Here is a 15308-nt window from a genome sequence, read left to right on the forward strand (position 1 = left end):
TTACAGGATATTTGAACGTTTATGACGGAAACTTGAACAGAAATCAAATTTTATCTTATCGATTCGTTGTCCGTGGCAAAGAAAAGAAGGCAAAAACTCGGAATCGTTGACCTCGTCGGTGGATCTTGTCGATCACCTTGCCAAGCCACGAAATGCACGTTGCAGACGAAAAGAAATCCTGCAGGAAGCGATCTTGACTGTCCGTTCGAGGTGAAACGATTTCACCGCTCTCCGTTGTCCGTTCGATCAGAACGTTCGGCGCAGAATTTTCAAACTAAAATTGACCAAATCATCGGCAACGACCGATTGCTTGCGTGACCGAAAGCGATTTACGTTATCCAAGTATCCTTTATAAATATAAATAAAATACAAATAAACCTTTTGCATTAAGCCGATCGACGTCCTTAAGCGATGCGCGAATAATATGGCAGAGCGAAGCCAGAAACGCCGCCAGGAGGCTGATCGGTCCATCTTTTTTCAAACGGTCCGTGATCTTGCACCTCGATCGCTTTATAACCGCACAAACATACGCGCTGTAGTATATAACTCGATCGCAACTGGAGCACAGACGCTGTAGAAAGTGGTCTTGATTTTTTATCGTCCCGACCCAAGTCGCTCTTTGATACGTCGCTCGTGGCGCGGTTTTTTCAATCCGCCACGTTCGGATCACCGCGAATATCGTCGGAAACGTTTGTTAATGGGTCCGATACAACGATAATACCGTATCCTAATTGCTTTCAACTCGACCCGTTTCCATCTCGCGTAGATGCTCCAACTTACCTAACATAGAAATTTTGCGATATTAGTTTGCGAGTCGGTTAGCGTTCCGAGTTATTCGATATTACGATAGGTCACTGTCGCAAAGTCACCAGCGATCATAGCGTTATTTATGGTACAACGATAGACGAATAAAATATTGGTAGTATTAAAGAAGATGGACAAACGGATAATTTATTTCCTAATTTCTTTTGAATTTAGCGTAATTTAGCGTAATTTGACGTTACGGAAAGTCAAGATGCTTGAAACATTTCTTTAAATACGATAGAGGATAGACCGACGGATGGAGCACGAGTGAAATACACGGTATTGGAAAAGTCAGGATCGCGGACGTTAAAAGGCAAAAATACGATATTGAAAATTATGCGAACTGACGCGAGCTGTCGGGGTCTTCCGAAAAGATCGCGACGTTCCTTCGAGTCGGAAAGCTCGGCAACTTGTACCGTAGCCGTACGATCGCGAATTACTCTTGATACAAATAGCGAGTTTACAACGCGTCCCTGGCTATCGAACGCGTATTAAACAGAAATTAAACGGAAATTTTACGCTGCGAGAGATAATATATCCCTTTGATTCCTTAACTCAAAGATTTTTCAATTCAAAGATATCGATATTTATCGTCATCCAAGAAATAATTACGCGTCTACGTAAATCAAAACGGAACGCTTTAAAGTTTGCAGTCTGGGCGTAACGCTCGAAACAATTAATTCGGACAATGCCGGAATCCTAATCTCTCTATTTTACGCGCCGTAAATCGAGCTACGCTAAGGTCCGTGTTTAACTAAGAAAGCTAGTTATTAATAGGAGGAACCCGTTTGGTGGATCGTCGCGCGACCGTCGTCAAGACGCGTAAATTCCTCCTTAAGAATGTTCTCGCGCAAAGCTTATTTCCACGTTTTAAGCCAGCCACCAGATCGTCGGTAATCACTGGCTTCGAGAAAATATGTAATAACGCGTGTACATACGCGATACGAGGTCGTACTTTGTACGCGCTTGGCCGTTACGGCCACGAAAACACGAGCCACCCACAGGCCAACGATTCCCTTTGGTTTCTACAACTTTGAACGAAATTTCATAATACGATGGAATTTCCATTTATTCGAACAAAATCTTAGTTAACGTCCAATCGATCGAGTTCGCTCGTCTTCTCTCGAACTCTCGTTAATTATCGTATGGGTAGGTTATTATCGATAAGTTGGATTAGAAATTTGAAAATGTACAAATGCGCGGAATTAAACGGAACGTAAGACGGAAAAGTATATAAATATCGAAAGTGTAGCATTCATCTTGTAGCAAATGTTGCAACATTTCGGTAGATAAAATACCCTCTTCCATTTCTTCAGTTGCATTTTTTACAAAATATACACTTATTAAATATCCAATTATTGCTAAATCGTTAGGCGCAAAGGGTCATCGTCGATTCAACGCGTCGAACGAATACGATACGTCGCTACTAAGCATTAAAAAATCTACTCGAAAACTCGACTTTCCTTCAACGACATGGCTGATGGTTTTACGCACCGAGCCCCTCGTTTCACCTTTCGTTTCTCCTCTCGTTCTGTATCAACGAAAGTAGAAGCTTGCATCGTGCACACGAACAAGAAATATAATGACACAAATTTAAACGACTGCGGTTACTCGTAGGCGGTCGTAAGAGATTGTAATTAGGATGCAACGAGAGAGATTCGCGATAGCGATTACGATGCCACCGTCGTGAGAAAGTCCCGGCACGAACCTCGGTTTCCTTACTTCCTTCCTTGAGAAGGTTCGCCGGCTTCTCCGACCAATTTTTATTTACCCTTTTCATTTACCCTTTTCTTTTCTTTTTCTTTTTCTTTTTCTTCTTTCTTCTTTTCTTCCTCACGCGCCACGGTTTATTTCCTAACACGATTTCACCGCCGATAGGACTCGATCAAACTTTCGAGCTATCGGCCACGAATCGACCGAGAAGACAATCAATTATCACTTCCCTATCTCTACCTGTACAGTATTCAAGTGACAGTATTCAAACACTGTTAGACGCGCTGTATGGACGCTCGTTTATTTCTCACAGAATATAAATTAACTAGAAAATTACAATCAGACTCGGAACGATTTTATACCTTATTAGATCGATCGATTTGGCATTATCACAGACACAGATATTTGATATTTCCATAGATCGTCTATCTAATTTTAATACATCATCGATGAGTTTGTAAATAAACGATTTAGATTACACACGACACACGAAACGTCTTTCGATCGTTAGTATGCCATTAATTCGTACACTCTTAGCGATAATCGTAGTTTGTTAGTCGAAGGTTCTCAATAAATATCGACCAAAACTTGTCAACCTAACGATATGTATGTGCGTACGTTGATACGTTTCGAGCGATACGTTGGAACGGTCAATTATTCGTTGTATTAACGCGCTACGATACACTTGGTCAAGAGCATCTCTGGCGCTAATCCTATATTTACGATTACTAATTAGTAAGAAAATTGAATTTCGTCGTGATGAAGTTTGCTACGTAATTCGAACGTCGGCTGTTTTTTTCTGTTTTTTTTTTCTGTTTTTTCTCTGTTTTTTTTCTCTGTTTTTTTCTCTGTTTTTTCTCTGGTGTGTTTGAGACAATTCTTTTTTCCTGCACCACCGCATGAAAGCGTCAAGCGAAAGTTTCACAGAGTCCAATGGCCTTTGAGCGAGCGCAGCACAACGACGCTCGTTACACGACTATATTTACTTGTCACTTTTTCTTATTACGTCTATCTACGTATCAGAGATGTGGTTATTCGCTTTTTTATTTTCCTCCTTGTTCGCGTCTCTTTCCCTTTTATATCGCAGCTATCTAAATAACACGTAGTGCTTCGAGACATGGAAAGCTATTATATATGTACGTTTTGTTCCAACGAGGACGAAACAACTATTTTTACGTATATACTATCTTACTACTTACGTATATATAGTACCATCAGGTATTATATAATTCGACATATTATAATCGATATATTTCCTACTTATCCTGAGACAGGTTTTACGTAAATGAAATTACAGCGAAATTCTTTACTTGTATCAACATTCACGCTTACAATGGTATATGCTATTCTTCTTTCTTTCCTTTTTTTTTTAAATATCGACGGTTTCGGCGTAAAGGTTTTCACACACACACACACACACACACACACAGTTATTAAGCTTAAAAAAAGTGAGACGAACCTTAAAAATCACCAAAATTATTATGTAATTATCGTATCGAAATATTTTACAACGTTCGAGAGTCCTCGTCTGCTTATAATTTGTAATTTCATCGCAAGATTTTTCAGAGTTACACAAACGTTTTGAAATTCCTTTGACAAATACGGTAATAATCGTTGCATATCGATATGTAAGCATCAAATTAGTAGGGTAAATCTCGTAGCAAAGTGCGTTCTTCGTTTCGTTTCGTTCCCAAGTCAAATACAGGTAATTAAAATAGGCGTATGTAGATTTTCACGACTGTATACCACCCATCTTATTTACGTAATTCTTACACGTATATATCCGTACGCACGTGCAAGTCGCGTACGCAATTCGATGACGCATTTTCCCCGCACGTCATCCCCTTTCTCGTTTTCGTCGAGATTTCCTTCTAACCGGCGTGCAACCGATACGATAAATTCCGTACTTTTCACTTTGTTCTTTCCACTTTCGTAGAACTCTCGACGCACCGATGAACTCGTGTTTGCCATCATATCTATAAATCACGAAACGACGAAAGTACGACTGAGTTTCGTGTAGCGGATAAAAGGTGAATTTGCAGACAGTGCTCTCGCAATCGTTGCCTTAGCATACAATCGTGGGAGGTTCCGGTGCAGGGCTATGCTCCATTTCCCTTCGTCTCGTCTTCCTTTGCTAACGTCTTTTTTTTTCTTTTTCCAACCACCGACATAATTACCACGACGAGTCATAGACTCGGTACTATAGAGTACCGAGATCGTTTTCCTCTTTATCTCTTTTTCTATCCTTATTTCTCGCGGACGAGTATATTTCGCGACAAAGGGGAGTAACAGGCGCGTTTGAGGATAGTGCCTCTACTAGCCTTAAATTAGTTTAAATATTTACTTTCTTTTTTTCTTTTTCGAGATATTATCGCATATCTTTACGCTGTTTGGAGACACCGAAGAAACGATGGGCGATAGAAATATCATCCAGTGGAAAAAAGAAAAAAGAAAAAAGAAAAAAGAAAAATAGAAAGAAGATGCCACGCATCGTTCCATTGTACCTAATATCCGTTATCTGTTTCTTCGAATATCCGTTTCGAAGGAAAGGAATCGATTGGAAATTGGATCGTGAGAAATTCTCGACTAAGAACGTCTTGGAAAGAAATTGATCAACTCTTGGATCGAAAGAGAACGAGGTTGAGTCACAGATTCGACCGTGGTTCAATTTAATTATTCAATTTAGCCGAGTCATAGGGTTGTGTAGTAAGGTTCGCTCGGTTTAGCACAATCTCAATTACGGAAGATTCAGTTATTCGGTTCGTTACAGTCTCGATAAAAAGATCAATGGCTGGTCTTTCGAACCTTGAATGACAAATACGACAAATCTCTAGGATCTTATAATCGAACAGTTTTCTATCTGTCACGAGATTTCCGATGTAACTTGTACAGCACCCTGTAGAAAAAACCAGATAGCAAGTAATTATATCGTATAAGAATTGGAAATATAAATTTAGATCGGATCGCAACGGAGAACAACGCGATTGCAAAAAAGGATATTTATAAAAATAAGTGGCCGGTATCGTGTTAGGAGGTAAAAACAAGAACTTGATATTTTTTCTGCAAAGCGTTCGAACGAACTCGTGTAAAAACGAAACGTAGCTGTCAGCGTTGATATCGTGCAAGTATTACTTCTTAAAAGCTATCTAGCTAGCTTAAAAGCTAGCAATTTTATTTGAAAATCGATTTTACGATCCATGTTGCTTGTAACTATCGTAAACAACAACTATTTATTTAGTATTGTCGCTCCTTAGCGTATCTGCCTTTTATTTAGTATTAAATGACGATAGAATTCGATTTAATTGCCTTTGTTTGACTTTATCCGTACCTAAAACAAGATAAGATAGGGATAGTATCGCGCGATCGCATTACGAAACGCGATTCCCCTCGATGATAGATTTTAAAAGTTAATACGCGGTATTATCGCTAAGTAACGATATATGTTCCTATAATATCATATACTATTATCTGATTTAATTTATCCGTGAGCTGTGCTTTATAATTATTTATACCTGTAAACTCTAAACTAATCTTTCATCTAACTCGGAATTTATTCGATAAACTCGTTGTTGATGTTGACAAACATCGAGTGCCACTACTACGAGTAACTACGTGCTACGTAATCGCCTTTGAAAACGACGTAGAAGACATAAGCTCTTACCGTTTCGACTCTCCATTGTCCGTTCTCCGTTCTGCAGTTTGCAAATAACTCGGTTAATTACAGACCGAGCCTCTTGTACCTCGCGAGCCTAAAAAACATCATGGTACTGTCGCAATGCAACATATACCCATGTTAAATCACTCGTACCATATTTCTCGCGACAATGTACGCCAATCTCATTCTCTTCGTCGTTACGTACGTATTTCGTCTAGGGATATAGATGGTGTTTTCAAGTTTAGCATCTTGCGTATCGCGATAGAGACGAATAACTTCATCTTTAGATGGAAATAGCCAAGACGTATTTCTAAAAAATCTTGTCGTATAGAAGACTCGTATCGGGCAATTTATTCGGAGAAAGTTTACACCAGATATAAGATTCTTTTTCTGCTCCACTCCAGGTCGTTAATTCCGCTAAATCCTTTCGCTATTTACGAGATCCGTTGGTTAAATGACCTCTGCGTGGTCATGGTATTTACACGAATACGGTGCATAAACACATTCTTTCACGTTGCTACTAGGAATGCAAACGCTTTCTAGCGACCTTCGTCGAAAATTGAGCAAAAAGGCCAACGCGAGAATCGAGCAAATCACGTGGCTAGTCGATGGAACGATTTAGCGAAACAGCGAAAATATAGCGCATAGCGATCAAAGTGTACATACACGAACGAACGCAACAATTTGACAGATAGGCGCGATAGAAATGGAATGTATCGAAAAGAAACGCGTGCCTTGAAAATAAACATTTTATATGGATCTGTTGGTGGTTGACGGGGAAAAATTAGATTTACCGGAAAATGTTGAAAATAATAAAAATTGGAATTTGTTACGGGTAGGTTTTTGGCGATACGTACGACCTACAAATACAGTTTAAGAATTAGAAAGAAGTTCTCGCGAACTGAAATTACAAATTTCTCATATACGCAGCAATACGATCCTAGTGGCAGGTGCCTAGTCGGAAATTTTACCGGTGTTGTCTCCTTCTGTTGGCACATTTCTCACAATGTCGAGCGTGTTTGCAGATTCAAGGCACGTTCGAGGTCACCTGAATCTTACATCTACGCGTTTCGTTTCGTAAAATGCGAAAATCCGACAAAGTCGCAGGCCATGGTGCGCGCTCTTTCTTGTTCTTACAATTCGTCTCGATGATAGTTGTATTAGCGGCTGATTGTTACGTGGCGACAGTCATGACCGTGATAATTCGTTCACGTGGAAAACGGCTACTCGTAACGACCCCAAAACCGAGAAAACGAGAGAAAACGAGAGAAAACGAGAGAAAACGAGAGAAAACGAGAGAAAAAGGGAGAATTACGGTCGATTATATTAGATATTATATATCTATCGCTGATAGAATACTCGGTCGTTGGTACTTTTAATCGAGGAGATTTGCGAACGAAGGACCACCCATAAGGAACCGAGCGAATCGTTTTAGTACAAGTTTCTAGCATTTGGCGCTTTAGCTGGTAAAGGTATAATTAAAGCGTGATAATGTAATTACATCTGTTTTCTTATAAAATTTCCACCTTTTTCTCGAAGCTTCGGATCGTTAGCCCATACTAAGAAACAAACCAACCGTTCATTACGTAAACGTACGTAAGAAATAATTAGTCGAATAATCGCAGACGTTAGAGCTGCTAATTCATCCGCACCTTTTCGTCGCTCTACATAGATGTAGATGTACCGTACATAGGATCCATAGACGTAGCATGAAATATATATTACGTAAAACTGTTATGTTTATATCGTACAAACAGCGTTATAAAAACATGTGGAAATTTTAGTAGCATCGAGTAAGTTGTTCAAAGTCAACATTGAAAGTAATCTAAAAACGTCTCTACGTAAAACGTAGAAACGGGCATTCGAGATATTTATTTGCCGCCAACAACAAACCGCGTATTATAATAAGCGTTAAATATCGAACGAAGATTAAGTGTGTTTTGCCCGGTGGCGTCGTAATTTTACAGCTCGTCGTGACACATGGCGGGATATCGACGCGCACATTTTAAACGAAGCGGCTACAGAGGATAAAGAGGCGATTCTTTCGTGACAAGTACTGCCATGAAATTGCCGTTAATAAATAGCGCGAAGGACGAAACGACAGCGATTTCATTAATAATATCGCGATGAATCAAGATCCCGATGAATTGTTCTTTGCGCGATGATTGTGCGACAGACGACCGATAATTTAACACAGATAATTAATAGTTTTTGTAACCGTGACTTTTAATACAAATTATACATGTACGGATAAGCACAGGTAGATAATTACAAGCGATAAGATAAGTAATTATTATAGCGATTACGGTGGTTAGCGATACGTTAAAAGTAACAAGGCGTTTAAACGATCCACAGCAAACGTACAGCTTCTTCTCTTCTGTATTTACAACTTACGACAGAGATACAACGGACTGTACTCTTCTAACTCGTTCGATTTGCAAGGAATTTTCTCAACGGCGTGTTTCGGTGAGTTCGGAAGCTTTTTTCATATACACCATTTTTTATACACCACGTACGTCGTTACCGCGTAATTCAGTCGCAACTTTGACTTTCCATATTTATATTATATATGTTATCATTTACTCGCTAGGTAAATACATCGTTCACGTAAACTCCGCTTTTCCTATTTTAGACATTTTTTATTTACCAGCCTCTAAATTTACAATATATCAGTTCTAACCATTATTTCCATATATTTATATTCCTGTGTTATATTACACGTTAGGTAGTTGATACAACGGCACTTGGCGAAACAGTCTTATGCGATCGTTGAATAATAAAGCATATACAGATTCGAGTATTCTATTTTCGGCCCATTGTAATAGTTACAACCGTCATCTTTGTGCATGACATTGACTCAAGTAACCACGATTACGTCCTGTCTAACAACATACGGTCGAGCAACGTATAATAATAGTCGAGGTGTTCGATGGATCTTGGAAATTTATGCACGCACGTTCATCGTTGACTCGAACTGACGGAAAACCTGAAACTTCTTTTCCAGATATATCGTATGATTTTAATCGGACATCGAGTTTCTAATAAACGCACGTACAACGTCTCCGCGTTTTTCGTGCGATCTATGGACGAAAAGAATCGTCGCTCGAGCGATAAGAATTGGTCGCGCGAATCCTCCCAACGGAGAAAGTCGATCTCGTCGTTCTATGATCGCTGCTAATTACGCAGCACCGTAAACCCTTTTGTTTGTTCAAGAAGAGACTGTACGCCTGATATTTGTGCAAATAGGCAGTCGGCTACGCCTGGTATTCAGCACGACTATGCGGATTTTTATTGAAAAATTTGTTTGCTTCAAAGATGAGAACGGAAAAATGATATTTCCCTTGGAAAAGTATCGCAACCTGACGATTCGGCCAGTGTCGAAGAAATGGTCGCTGAAAGAAATTTTCACTACGTGTATTCGCATATGTATTAGGCGATCACCCTAATTCAAGGGTTAAAGAAACGACTTTATCGTATATATTTGATTTACGATAAGTCATTAGGCTCGGTTCTACATTTGCTCTTTCGTAACGTCGATTATGTATTAGTATAATAATATTTTCAATACGTTGTACATGTGTACACCTACTACTAAGAAAGTAATTTCCACTCGATAAACTCGATACGTTTTCAAAAATTTACCAGCTTCGTTATACCACGCGAAGCGTAAAGTTCAAATCTTGATCTCGCGTTATTCAGCGACTAAGAAAGCACTTGCGAGTCGATCGTTTTCGATACGATACGTTGTAAATCGGAAGCAGTTCGCGGAAACGATTATCTACTGATCGATTAGAACGATGGTTTAATCGGTAGCTTTTCTTGGAGACGTTTCTTCCGTTCTAAATAACAACGAACACTGTTCTTGCACTTTGCCTTTAGCTATCTTACGTTTTTATTTTCAAGCCGGACAGACAGCAATTTCTTACATCGGCGTTGCGTTTTATTTGACGCTTACCGCGCGCAATTACGGTTAATCGCAACTAACGAGTTATTATCGAAATGTTCCAACACTCGTCCGATAATCACCTGACAGTTTTAACACGACACGATCGTTTATCAGTTTTCTTTTTATAAGTTCGCATGCTTCGTAGATTAACGCAATGGATGAATTTTTCACGACAAAGGAATTTTCATATTATTTTCTCAATCGTGCGAGTTTGAAACATTTCTTATAAAACAACTTATTATATATTATATATATGAATCAGGTCTATATCAAACCTGTCTATATCATCTACTTGGCAGATATTTGAACATTTATCTTGTAAAATCTATCGTATGAAAGAAGGAGAATGACGCGAGGCTCTACTTTTTCTTCCCATTTCTTTTACATTCTATTCTATTCCATTCTATTCTATTCTATTCTATTCTATTCTATTCTATTCTATTCTATTCTATTCTATTCTGTTAATTTATGCGGTATATAGAGAAAAGAATACCTTGGACGCAGTGTAGGCGTGTGCGCGTACAGGCAAAGAAACACTCGATAAAAGAAATTTGAAGGAGAAAGAAACTTTTTGGTCTTCTGAAACACGGTAGCTCGATTCTTGGGCAACGTTTCCTACTGGACTGACCGCAACGCTTCCGTTGAAAGCCGTAATTTCCGCTAAGATAAGTTAAGCGGGCAAAAACATAGACGATTTGTACTGTTCAGTTCGCGCCGAAGCGCAAGACAGGAGCCTTGGGCTCGAAATTCAACAAACCGTGTACCAACTTTTACGCTTATCCCCGTGCAGCCTCGCGATCCTTTTATTTATTAACGTAGTTCGCAATGAGTGAAATTTCCTAAACTCTCGCAACACGTCCCGTGCTGTGTGATTAATTCACGTTTGATATTTCGATTCGCGTAATTTGTCATTTATATACCTAGCTGTAGAATTTTTCTAAATTACGCGTTTAAAATCGATATAACGCAATACCAAAGACATTTTTTTCTGCCTCTTAAAACGATGTTGGAAATCCCTATTTCTTCGTACGTTCGTTCACGCTCGGCTACAATGTTTCGCATGTTTTCCATTCCACGAAAATGATAAAAGATGACAACGATTACCAGATATTCGTGCAAATTTATACGTTTGCGAAAATATTGGAAAAAATGGGACTCGAGCACGAGACCCTTTTTCATTTGTTAAATATTATTAAATATTTATCAGATATCGGAATATCGTATTTTGAATATTTTATATATCGCTCGGTATTAAGTTAAAACGTAAATGCGTAGAAAGATCGCGTGTTAAACGAGAATGTAGCGACACTGATAAAACGATCGGCTTTATAATGACATTTTATGCGCGTTACGATCTTTTAAAGTTCGAAGCATCGCTAATGGTTCGAGACGAACGTTTCTAATCGCACGCAGCCTGCGTATACCTATCGTACCGTGGAATATGTTTATCGACGCAGGTAATGGTTATTTTTCAATTTTTGCCAAGGTGGTGGACGGCTGGTGGACGCGGTTATCTGAAAACATCTACGCCATATACGCGTTTATACGTACACACATGGAAAACAATGTGTCGCCGTTTTCCTGACACGTGTTTATCGTTCCATGTGCTTGCAAATGGAAGACTAACGCGCTTTTATCGACGTTTCCACGCAAAACCTAGTAGAAGGTCGTCCAGGAAATTACATTATGTGCCTTTATTCTGTTGCTACGTATTCGCATCTGCGATTGATAAGGCTACGAACAGCAGCCTATTCTTCTATAATTCTATAATACGAACCAAGATCACACGGAAAGTAGTCGCGTGCCTGCCAAAGAAACTCCTCTTTAAGAACTACGTGGTTTTACACGGACAGAAATCCCTTAACAACGCCATTAACGAGAACATTTCACGTATTAATATTTAGTTGCACGTTGCTTCTATAATACAGCGATAAAGATTCGCTTTCGCAGAATAATCATCGAGAATGTATTCGCCGCGTAAAACACGTCGTATCTTTGCGTGTTGCGTAACGAAAATTTGAATTTTGAAAGCCGAAACGCGACGCTCGTTCCTCTAGAGTGGGAACCAAGTAGGGAAAGTAACTGGGAAATGTAAAATAAATAAGACTTTTTCGCAAAATCTCGTATTCGAGACAAAGCGTTTTTGTAGAAACAAGAAACAAGAGAAAGAAAAGAGAGATTGGATACACGCGTAAAAAGAATATGTATACCCACACGTAGGAGAATTTCTACTCAGCCTACTTACGCTTTGGGAGATGAAAAAAATGTCAAAAATAGCATTTCCATTTTCACAGTCTTGAAACGATCCTTCACCTCCCACTTTGATTTCTCGCGACAGTACCATTTCTATTTTACAGTCTACGCGTTCTTCGCGTCACCTTCTTTTCTTTTAGCTTCGCCTTTAGCATTAGGTCGTAATTAAAATAGCAATTAAAAGAGCCGTTGTTAGCTGTTTGTATCGTGAATTTAAATTTCAAATTTACATCTTGACTTATATAATAGCACCTTCTCTTTTCCTAGATGCCTTTATATAGGTAAAGGAAATAGCCATCCGCGTTTTACAAGATAATTACATATTAGGATAAATGCGTTTATTATTTATTATTTGGAACGATAACGAGCTATAAAAGAAATATCTGGTAATCTCGAAAATGCCGCTTAAATGTTATTTAAGAAAAATTCATCGTGCGCGCGTGTGAAGCAAAACGCGTGCAAAAGTTTAATCAAAAGAGAAAAAAAAAGAAAAGGAGCTTTTAATCATGGGAAGAACATATATGAAGATATAACGAAACTTGTTTAGCCCTTTTGGGAAATTGTGAGACGAATTTAGCCTCGCAAGAAGTAATACAAGCGTAGTTTTGTTTCCATTCGGAAATCGGATCGTCCCATTAAAAATTTGTTTTTTCTTACCACACTTGTTAGCACATTTTCTATTATCGCTGGCCCAGTTATCGAGGTTTTATTCGTGGATTTCGATAAAACGATTTACGATTAGAAAACCAAAGCGATAGAGAGTGTATTAGAAGAAATTAAAAAGTAAAATTCGAAAGTTTGTCGAAAAGTGGGCGGTGTAGATATTCCAGTGACAGGCAATGTATTTTAAGAAGCATATACCACCGTATCGCGGCAATGCCTATCGATAACGAACGATCGAGTTTTCTTTTCTCGGGACTGGCGCGACCAAAGCAATCGCCCGATGAATTTCGATGTCCGATTCTGTTGCAGGAGCAACCGAAGGAACGTCGTTCGCACTGGGAAGGAGGTTCCGGAAGATATTCGCGGGTTTTCGTGAGAACCAACGACCTTCCATTTTACTCGAGGATAAGTAGGAGAGGTCGGCCTTGAAGCGTGGAAATACGCGGTGTCGCGTGGTAATAGTCGTGGAGCAGCCAGCAGAACTCGGTATCAAGAGAGAGATTTATTCGAGTTTCACAACCTCTCTCGATCAGCGGCACCGGTGGTCGCGGTCGTGACCTCGATAGAGCTCATCCACCTGGTTGGATAACTCGACTCTCGATTCGAGCAGCCGCCACAGAACCCTGAAAGGTCGAGCGGCTCGGTGGCCTCGCTCTTTCGCCAGTCTACTCCTGCTTCTCGGTACCACCACCGGACCACCATCGCATCACCACCGCGCACCACCACCGGAAGTCGCACGATGTAGCGACTTTTGCCGGCGATTCCATCGCGCGATAACATTGTATCCGATCGAAACTGTGTTTTCTGCGCGTGTTACGCGTTCGTGCGTTCGCGGCTGTGTCCCTCGACAAGAAACAAGACGTGGAAATATTTTCGGACGATACAACCGGACGGTAGCAGCGTGGCCGCGTTCGCGCGCCAACCATGAAAACGATGGGCGACTTGGCCCTGAATTCCATCGACGAACAGAACGGCACTTGCGCCTCGGCACAGAACCCCACTGCCGGCAAAGAATTCGGCCACAAGACCCTCAAGTCCTTGAAGAGGGGCCTCGGCAGACTTTGGAGAAGGCATCGTGGCAACGCCTCCATCACCGAATACGACCCTTGCTACAAGGTCGCTTATCTTGGGAACGTTCTCACTGGATGGGCCAAGGGTAAGCCAATTATCTGATTCTCTTTGTCTTTACGGCCACCGATCGTTAAGGTTTGCACGCGATTTCCCGCCAACCACCGGCCCATTTCTTCTTATTCGACGGCCGCTTCTTTCCAAATAATCGCCGAGTTTTAACCGTTTTGCGATCGATCGCAAGAGGAGAGCGTACGATCGGTATTCCTCGCTCGCGTAAAAACGAAACATCGCAGAGACACTGGTATCGAGGCTCGCCTTGCTTCGATCGCTCGATACGATGTCCGCGAGACGAGCTATCTATCCAAACAGCGAGCGAGTGGATAGGTTTACATCGATGTTAACGTTTACCTTAACATTTCTATGGTTTCTCGCTTTTCGTCCCGCAATTTCCTACGATCATTGATACGTGGTTTCTTCGTGCGCGAAAGCCTCGTATATTTGCCCCGATACACCTAATACGTAACTCGAACGCATCTTAACGACCATCTTTTTTTCCGTTTCGCTTATTCCTTCGACGTTGAACGAATCCATGTTCTTGGCACGCTCCATGTATATACGCATGTATACGCATTTCCTATTAATAGGAAAACTTGTTAATTAATAAGCGGACACTTGAAATTTATTAGGTTCGAAATTACGTACGCGTTTCGCCGACTCGACACTAACGCCTATCATCGTCGGTGTCAAAACGATGACAACGTTGGCCGCCCAAGCTGCCAACCAAACCTAACGAAAACCAGTTTGGATAATTAATTAATAGGAATCGCGTTTCCAGATTAACGAGACGTCCACAGTTTTCTGATATTTTAAGTATTTCAAATGCCACATGAAAGTATCCAGAATACTCGCTTAGTATCTTTCGTAGGATGTAATTTAATTTTCGAAAGAAAACACGCTCGACCGAGATAACGCGACGATAAATCGTCGATCATCGAACGCGCCGAAATTTAACGTTTAATAAAAGAGATATAAGAATGTCGTAAGTTATATGAATAGCGCGATAAAAAAGTTCTTGGAAACTGATAGAAAGATCGCATCCCGATTAGTTCGAGCAGTCCTATCTAAATATGGATACGAATAACTCGCGATTTCATCTTACAACGTCCGACGATTAATTAATCTTATTATAAAAATTACTTTTAT

General features: G+C 40.1%; 1 protein-coding gene across 7 annotated transcripts in view; it reads left to right on the forward strand.

Moving 5' to 3' along the window:
* The window catches only part of LOC126927398 (protein starmaker), a 63251-nt gene that overhangs the window by 26533 nt on the left and 21410 nt on the right, over positions 1-15308 (forward strand). For 4 of the 7 annotated variants that reach the window (XM_050743568.1, XM_050743567.1, XM_050743575.1 and 1 more), the window contains exon 2: positions 13344-14190. The exons of 2 other annotated variants lie outside the window; for them this stretch is intronic. In XM_050743568.1, the coding sequence (XP_050599525.1) occupies positions 13959-14190 (232 nt within the window). In that variant the 5' untranslated portion in view covers positions 13344-13958. Of the gene's footprint in view, positions 1-8485; positions 8639-13343; positions 14191-15308 lie in introns of those variants that run through there. One more of the 7 variants, XM_050743572.1, reaches the window with a different exon arrangement.

Source organism: Bombus affinis, chromosome 2 (assembly GCF_024516045.1).
Source record: "Bombus affinis isolate iyBomAffi1 chromosome 2, iyBomAffi1.2, whole genome shotgun sequence".
NCBI lineage: Eukaryota > Metazoa > Arthropoda > Insecta > Hymenoptera > Apidae > Bombus > Bombus affinis.